At 51.2% G+C, this 9,025-nt stretch overlaps 1 protein-coding gene across 1 annotated transcript; it reads right to left on the bottom strand.

The window, feature by feature from the left end:
- Positions 1-123: 123 nt before the first annotated feature.
- On the bottom strand, positions 124-1,078 carry LOC112956775 (olfactory receptor 14J1-like). Its single transcript, XM_026050254.1, has one exon. The coding sequence runs from the start codon at positions 1,061-1,063 to the stop codon at positions 128-130; it is 936 nt and encodes a 311-aa protein (XP_025906039.1). The 5' UTR covers positions 1,064-1,078; the 3' UTR covers positions 124-127.
- Between the last annotated feature and the right edge of the window lie 7,947 nt (positions 1,079-9,025).

Genomic DNA, 9,025 nt, shown 5'->3' with positions numbered 1-9,025 from the left:
AGGAAGGAAGGAAGGAAGGAAGGAAGGAAGGAAGGAAGGAAGGAAGGAAGGAAGGAAGGAAGGAAGGAAGGAAATCCAGTCTCTATGAAAAGTACATGGGAATGATGAGTGGATACACATCAAAAAGTTATTGGTTGGGATACTGTACATACTGAAGAATTTTCCTCAGTGCCTCCTTGAGCTCCTTGTTCCTCATGCTGTAGATGAGGGGATTCACTGTTGGAGGCAACACTGAATATAGAACAGCCAGTGTAAGATCCAGAGCTGGGGAGGACATGGAGGGGGGCCTCAGGTAGGCAAACACTGCAGTGCTGAGAAAAAGGGAGACCACAGCCAGGTGTGGGAGACACATGGAAAAGGCTTTGTGGCGGCCCTGCTCAGAGGGGATCCTCAGCACAGCTCTGAAGATCTGCACGTACGACACCACAATGAAAAGGAAACACCCAAAGACAAAACAGAGACTAAATACAAGAAGTCCAACTTCCCTGAGGTAGGAGTCTGTGCAGGACAGCTTGAGGATCTGGGGGATCTCACAGAAGAACTGTCCCAGAGCATTBCCTTGGCAGAGTGGTAGTGATAATGTGTTCCCAGTGTGAAGGAGAGCATTGAGAAACCCACTGGCCCAGGCAGCTGCTGCCATTTTGACACAAGCTCTGCTGCCCAGGAGATTCCCATAGTGCAGGGGTCTGCAGATGGCAACATAGCGGTCGTAGGCCATGACAGTGAGGAGATAATACTCTGCTGAAATAAAGAAAAAAAAGACGAACATCTGCGATGCACATTCCAGGTAGGAAATGACCCTGTTGTCCCACAGAGAATTGGCCATTGATTTAGGGACAATGGTGGAGATGGAGCCAAGATCGAGGAGGGAGAGGTTGAGGAGGARGAAGTACATGGGGGTGTGCAGGTGGTGGTCGCAGGCTACAGCTGTGATGATGAGGCCGTTGGCCAGGAGGGCAGCCAGGTAGATAGCCAGGAAGAGCGAGAAGTGCAAGAGCTGCAGCTCCCGCTTGTCCGCGAATGGCAGGAGGAAGAACTCATTGAAGGAGCTGCTGTTGGACATTTTGGTCTTTCATGTCATGAGAGAAGGTCCAAGAAGAAAAAGACAGTGACAAGTTAAGACAAACTTTCTGCAAAAACTTTTCCATTTCTCACAAACAGAAACACAGACACACGTATCCCTCCTCCACACATAATGATTTAGCTCCCTATATGAAGCTTCAATTGTGAGAGGCAAAACCTCTCTGTGTCCTAGCACAGAGACAGCACAACAGGTCTCCACATCAGTCCCTTTCCTGGATGCTTTAGGTATGCACCTCTCTCAGCTAAGGAACAATCTCAGCCCTAAAGGAGCCTGGCCTGTGCTGACAGTGGTGTTCACTTGCAAAGTGCAGATTTCCAAGCTCACCTCCCTTTCTCAGCCAGATGTCCCAAGAGCCATGGAGGGGCTGTAATGTAGCGCATGGCTCTGATGATCAGAAGGGCTCTGCAGTGTGGTGCTCATCCTGAGGGAGATTTTGACATGCAGCTTCTAGGCAAGGGCACACAGTGGTTATTTCAGCTGCCCCCATACRYACCTTCCCCACCCGYCCACCAGCACCATTTCCATTTCCTTAATCCCTCTGTGGCTTCTGCATGCGATGTTCAGCTAACCTAAGTGTTCTACTAAAGAATTGTGATCCTCCTCAGGGCAGGGCACAGCCCAATAGCACACCAAGGGTGAGTCCAGTGTCTTAAAGATGAGGTCTGCTGAAAGACAATCACCTCAGTCCCCGTTCCTCTGCTGGGTGGCAGAGAAAACACACAAGGGCACTTTCTCAGGGGAAAGCATCTGTGCTGCAAGAGTGGGCAAAGAACTTCCTGCACCCCATCCTTCCATGAGGTGTTTGGCAGCAGGTTCCCCTGACCCTCAAATCATCTCTCTGCTGTTTGGAGGTGTCCTTGCTGGGAGATGTTCCTCTGTCCTACACAAACCTCCAAGCATCAGGAAACTGCCTAGGGACATCTCTCTCCTTGCAGCTGCTAGATCAAAGAATCTCTAGTGAGCCTGGAAAGGGGACGCGGGTGCCGTCTGCACGCTGGGGAGTGGTGAAGTCACTTCCAAAACTACTCATCCTGCAGGGTGCTGATGAAGATGCCAAGCCCTTGTTTAAACATGTCTGCAGCATTTCCATTTGCACCATCAGAGAAGAGTCCTCTGGAAAACTCTACTCTCAAAATGTCCTCAGGGTTGAGCTGCAGCCGTGGGTGGCCCTGACCCATGCAGCAGCCCCTGAGCAGGAGAATGAACCTGCCCTGCTGGGGGTCACCCCTCTCACTTAGAGCTTCTCCCCACAGCACAGTGGGGAGCTCCCCGGGCAGGCTGAGGGCTGACCCTTGCAGGTGGCCAGGCTCCCTGGCCAGGGAACAGAGCAGCCTGGGCGCAGGGACATGCTCTGAATTACAGCGCTGGGCAGAGCGGGGTGCACACCCTGGCTTCACAGCCCTACAGCCAGCCCTGGCAGGAGAGAGCAGCGTGCCCTGTCCCTCTGTTGGGGTGGCGGGAAGGCTGCTCTGAAGCATCTCCCCCTTCTCTGCACAGGACAGCGAGCCTTAAAACCCCATCAGCAACGGCACGGACTGGGGTCAGAAACCCCCTCCAGGAAGCTCAGCAGCACTGCCCTGCACACAGAGACTCACCGTGCCAAGGGCTGCGAAGGTTTCTGCCACAGCCAGCTCTGCTCTGTGGTCCCACTGCACACTGCAGGTCACCTCTCGCTGCCTCCTCTCCTCTCCTGGCTGCAGCAGCAGCAGGCAGTGCCCGCACCCCTGCTGCTCCTGGCACAGGAGCTCCTCCTGCACACAGTGTCTTTGGGCAGGGCTACCACGTTGACACGAGCTGCCTGTGTCCCAGGAGCCTGGCGCTGCTCAGCAGCACAGCCCCAGCTGAACTCACCAATTTCCCTGTCCCTTGTGCTCCCTCCTCCTGGGACATGGTCACTGCAAGCAATTAAAATAATCACCCCTTTTCTTTATCTCAAGAGAGCAGTGAAATGGATTCCAACATTGCAATTTATTTCTTCACACAAGGACTTTCTATGAAATTTGGAAATGTCTCTCTGTGGAAGGCCCGATTCATACCTCTTAGCTAGGCAGGACACCAAGATCAGGACAAGAATACAGTGCATTTAACCATGTTTTACATATTAGTTCAGATGAGTCAATCTGGGTATCTTACTGATTTAGAAGCACATGGACTGCAGAAGGATTCAGTTCCTTTCTGGGAACTCCACAAACATGGAGGTCACAAGATTCCCCTTGCCCAAGCTGAAGGTTGAACTACACCCATATCTGCAGGGGAGCTTGCTGTCTAAGGATCTGCACTAAGCACCTAAACTGGACGGTGGGAGTCCGTTACTGGTGACACTTGGACAGAAGTGGTCCAAGGTATGAAGCTGTGTTTGTTGCCATAATGGAGCACGTGTTTTACCCAAATGTTTCTAGAGCATCAGATGGGGGCCAGGTGAGGAACTTCCTTGGTTATCTCAAATGGCACTAGGTGCCCACTACTGGCAAAGCTCCACTCACAGAGAAGCTGGGACACATGGAGCTGGTGAGAGTGCAAATTGGAACATAATTCAGTGCAGGCACTTGATTGAGTGACACTGAAGTAGGACAATGTCAAATGCCTGGAGTTTCTAGCACAACTGCAAGGGTGGGATCGATAGGAAATCTCTGCCTTTTTGGATGGAGAAAGACCCTTGGTATTCTCACATTTTCTTGCCTATGATTAGACAGCTGAATCCCACCACCACCTTCAGGGAAACTCCCAACACTCTGCATTCAAGCGTGCTGCTTGGTGGCCTCCAACAGTGAACTCCTTCATCTACGGCACGAGTAACAGGAGCTGCAACGACGTTGAAGCCAGGCTTCCTCCTCCTTCTGCAACAGAGAGGAATTAACCTAAGAGACCACTGCCCTGAACTCCTTTGGATGCCTCCAGGGCAATGTGGAGAGTTTCCCTTTGCAGTGTCTCTTCGAGCACTGACATCAAAGGAGCTCAAGGGYACAGAGTCAGGCCCAGAGGAGTACAGATGAGGTGGGACTAGGGGTCCTGTGTCCATTAGAAGAGCTCAGCTCCCTTGTATACAGTCAGGATGTCACCTCACACTCCTGGGATTCAGTGACATTCAGTTTGCTCCTGTGCACTCCATAAACTCAGAGCAGGATTCCCTTGGCCCCATTTTGGGGTGCACAAAAAGTCTGCCTGCATGTGAGCTTCTTCTCTCAGCTCCCACTGTAGTTAGTGGAGATGGGGAAGGGAGGCAGATGTACACACAAACTCACTCCTTTGCACTTTAAAAGGAACAGAGGTGGTCCCAGACATGTGCAAGTGCCTCCTTGCTCTGGCAGAGCAACTGGGAGACCCATGTCCACCTAGTGCATCAGGCAGGTCTTCTTGGCACACTGACATCTCAGTGCCTGCTACCCAGAGCTCCACTCCCTTAGAAGCTTAGAGTTGTGCAATTCCAGACATTGCAAAGAGCTTTTATAATACAATGCAGATACTTCAGACCACGCAAGGAAAACAGGCCAACATGTCAGATGCATGTTGTTATGGTGTCTCCAGCAAATGTCCTTGTTTCTAGAATATTCAAGAGCAAAGCAACAGGAAACTCAGGCCCTTCAGAAGTGTTTAGTGGGCCAACACCCTAGGAATCCTTGGTTTTCATACCTGCTACTCCGAAAATGACTCCTACCATTGCCTTCAGGAAAAGTTGCTCAGTAGGAAGAGCTCTCTCTGTTTCAGTAAGCATCTTACTACTAGTGAAAACCTGTAGGCATCTGGCCTTATTCACGTGAGCATGTACCACTGCCTCATATGGCATCCCTCAAAACAGCCAGGATCTTTCCTTGGTAGTGGGAAATAGTATAAAATCATGAAACAGCCTGAAAAAATCCCCAGCTTGGGAATTTCAGATTGGACATTAGGATAAAGGAATGACACTTAAAGGCTGGTGCTGTGGTGCAACAGGCCACCCAGGAAGAGACAAGGATCATCCCATGGCTTTGTGTGTGAGGGAACAGGCAGTGAGGATGGAGAGACAACCGCGAAGGGAAGGAGATCCTGCGTGAGGGCAAAATGAGGAAGCAGGTTGGGTGTCTACAGGGTGCATGGACACAGCGGCAGGTATGAACCAGCATAGGACAGGCTCTGCTGGAGACAAAGGCCCTGCAAGGGCTCAACGACACCAGAGGAGGTCTGTGTCCTCTTGGTATGGCTGTTGTCTCTGCTACCAACACAGATACATGAAATGTCTGTATCCTACACGGAGGATTGCACAACGCACTCCATACACTGTCCCCAAGAAGACCTGGAAGACATTTGGAGATTTCCCTTCCCAGAAACTGTGTGGCCGAGCTTGGACATTTTGCCTCATAAAACACATCAAGGGTTAATGTGGCATCAGAGCCACCTGTAGGTTTCCTCTGACTCCCTGTTATCAGTGATGACAATTTTCTGCTCTAATCAGCCCCTGGAGACCCTTTGTTGTTAATGTTTATCAGTGGGACCCATTAAAGCTCTACAGAACTTAGTGCTTCTGTTCATTCTTCTTCCAGTAACGGAGGTTCATGAATTCGGCACCAAATACACCATGGGGCTCATTAAAATAGGAGAAGCTCTCACAAAGCCTGCCTCTCCCTGCAATTTTCTTCAAGTCTTGCATGGCAAATTGGAGATATTTCCGGAGGGTAGCTGAATGGTGGAGACATCAACAATATAGAAGCATTTCTGTTTTTAAAGCTTTTTGTTGTTACCGAGTAAGTGACAGCAGCATTCTCCAAATGGAATCAATCCAGAATGACTCCTAATGAAGTCTGGACATGTAGGAAAAGCAGTGTTCCACACCTCAAGCACTCTATGGACACTCCTACTCTCACCTCCCCAACCTGCCATTCCTCTCATCAGCCACCTGGAACTTCCATCACTCTTGTTAGCAGCTTTCCTGTTCTACTGAAATTGGCAACTGAAGGTTACAGCTCATCTGCCCCAATTCCCACCTGCTTTCCGTATAGAACTAGCTACAAATAAACACAGGAATCTTTTCTTAATTGCAAAGAAACAGAAATAAAGCATGAAATCATTTTATAAAGACTAATGCCCTTTGAGTGTAGGCTAAGTTTTAAACTCCCAGAAATACAACCCAGCAGCTGGGTCTCTGACTGGGCAGAGAGGAACAGGACTCACAATACTGCAATTTAACAATGGCCAACTTGTGTTCTGTAAAGGTCATGTTATAAATTGTATATTTAAGTAGGACACATGTGAAGAGGAGGGCCATACACCTCCTGCAGGTCCTGGCTCATGATGTGGGACATGCTGCTTTGGGAGATCCCACACCTGCCTGCACTTTCCTACACAAGTAGGGAACTCTGATGCAAGACCCTGGAGAGGAGGGATTTTTCTGGCTGCTCAGAGTGACCCAAGCAGGACTTGGAAATGTCAAAGGAAACCCAGTGCAACAACACCAAAAGCACTGGACCTTCCTGAACCCTTGGGCTGGGAGCAGGAGGGGGCAGGAGAAACAGCCACGTCCCAGACTTCCTCCATCAGGCCTTCATCTCCACAACTTGTCATGGCTTCAAGGGAGCTCCCTACACCAATACTTCCATGACGTGAGTGCACCGAGCAGACTGAGGAGACATGGAGGAGTCAGGGGAAAGAAAGGGGAGAGACCCCAGAGTGCATCTCTGAGCAACAGACACGTTGCTAGAGGCTGAATAAACAACCCAAAGAAAGGAGCAAGGACGTGCTTTGCTTTGCTGTGGCTTCCAAAGCCACATCTCTGCCCAGCTTCCAGGGGAATAGGGTCTCCCTTCTGCAAGATTTGCCCAGGACTGTGTAAACAGTGTGGAAAGAGGAATGTTGACTGGTGGAAATTCCAGCAGTTGGGGAGCCGGAAGATTGTCCTCTCACCAACTTCTGAACAATTCAAAACGCAGCTCCTGAGGCAAGTCAGTGCTTTACGGGCTCCATACAGGAGCCTCAACAGCAGGGCTACACCTTGTGGGCCTGTCCTGAGACACCCAGGGTCAAAAGTGTGGGACATCCAGGGTGCCAGGGCACTACAGATCCCATGGACAGGCAGGTGCCAGGAAGGATACTCAGATTAGAAACATTACCTGGAGGTGTCATGGAAAAGCCCAAGGACTAAGGAAAGTCCTAGAGGAGAAATGGCTTTCCTCATAGATAGATGAAGGAAAGCTGGCAAAATTCATGGAATTTGGAAACACTTTCCCAGATTTGTTGCCTGGCTTGACCCACGGTTTTGGAGCCTAGCAGGAACCAAACCCAGCATCTCTATCCCACCAGAGACCAAGAAACCTTGCTGAGGACTTTTAAAAGCAATGTGTCTGTAGAGGCTGTCTCAGAAGAGCAGATTCCCTGAGCCTTGATTAGCGAGTACTGGGATCTGCTGAAGGATTCTGCTGAATATACATCTGCTAAAGGCAGATCCCAGTAGAGGACGAATCTTGGGGCCTTTTGCAGTGAATTTGGGGTTATCTCCATGCATGAAGATCTGAGTGGTTGTCTCCGTGCATGAAGATCTGAGTATTTTTCTGGATCCCTGTGCCAGAGTTGCTCTGAGCCCTCCATAAGGGAGCTGTGCACAGCATGAAGATCCCCCTTGGCATTTTCTGGTCTAAGCTGAACACATCCAGCTCTCCCAGCTCTCCTAGCATCTCCTTATCTGCACCACACTCCAGCCCCTGACCATCTTGGTGTCCCTGTGCTGGACTCCCTCTTGCTCACCAGGGCCTTTTGCAGAACTGGAGACACCAAATGCGAGCTGGTGCACAAACATGGTCTCTGCTGCGCCCAAAAGAGGGGCAGAATGTTTCTCGCAGACAGGGCCCCCCAGAGCGGCCCTCCTGGCTGTGCTCTCCCAAATACAAATGCATGAGTGAGGCCAAGCTATGGCACAGGGACCCTGAGCATTTCTTCAATCTCCTCCTGGCCTCAGCGATTGTATGAAGTTCACTGGAAAAGGCCCTGCCTTCAGCAGGGTGTTGGAGGGTGTTGGATCCCTACCTCCAGAGGGCTCCCTAAAAGCAGTCTCAAGGAATCCGCTAATCTGAGATTCTTTCCAAAGGGACCCGTGGATTTGGAACTACCATCTCCACGACTGACCAAGGACAGGTATCCCTGAGCCACCCACTGGCCTGAGAGGTCTGATGTCTTGTGAGGGGACATCTCCTGGTTTACGTAGGCACAAAGTGGAAAAATGGCTCTCACAGCTTTGATTAACGACCTGTTTGCATGAGGGATCACAGTGGATTAGAGTCTGAGCTGGGAAAATGCAATGAGGATCCAATATCAGCAGAAGGCCTTTAAACAACAAACAGTCCTTGCAAGGGTCACCCACAAGGACCCTGGATGGCAGGCTGGGCTCTGGGAGCAGAGCTCTGCTCTCTCCACACACCTCCTCCCTTCCGAGCACCAAGACACTGCGGACACCCCACACCAGAGCACGCCACGACCTCCACACCTGAACAGAGGCTCCTCAACCTACACCTGCCTCTGCATCAAGGACACACTGGGCTGAGCACCACACATGGCAGCAGACAGGACACCCCAAAGGGCCACAAACCACAGCAAGTCCAATTCTCCATCCCTTCCATTCCCTCACACTCCTCCAAGGCCTTGCAACAGGCACACAGGACTTCTCCTGACCTGTCAGCTGCTCACACGGAGGTGACCTCCCAGGTGCAAACCCCACCACAGCCCTCATGCTGCACCATGGCCTTCAGAGAYRGCAGCYGCCTCCAAAGCCCTTCCCCACACACGAACCACTGCTGCCCCAGCAGCTCCTCTCACAACACACACCTCACAGCCAACACCCACACCCACTGCCTGCTGCCGGCCTATCAGACATGCAGAAAGACATGACGTCACAGCCCCGTCACACACAGGTCTCTCTGGTCATGGGGGCAGTGGGAGCTGCTGTGTGGGGCTCCCTCCAGCAGTGCCCACCGCGGCGGA

This window comes from Nothoprocta perdicaria, unplaced genomic scaffold (genome assembly GCF_003342845.1).
Source record: "Nothoprocta perdicaria isolate Ctin4 unplaced genomic scaffold, notPer1 scaffold_669, whole genome shotgun sequence".
NCBI lineage: Eukaryota > Metazoa > Chordata > Aves > Tinamiformes > Tinamidae > Nothoprocta > Nothoprocta perdicaria.
This window is presented reverse-complemented; position numbering and strand designations above follow the sequence as displayed.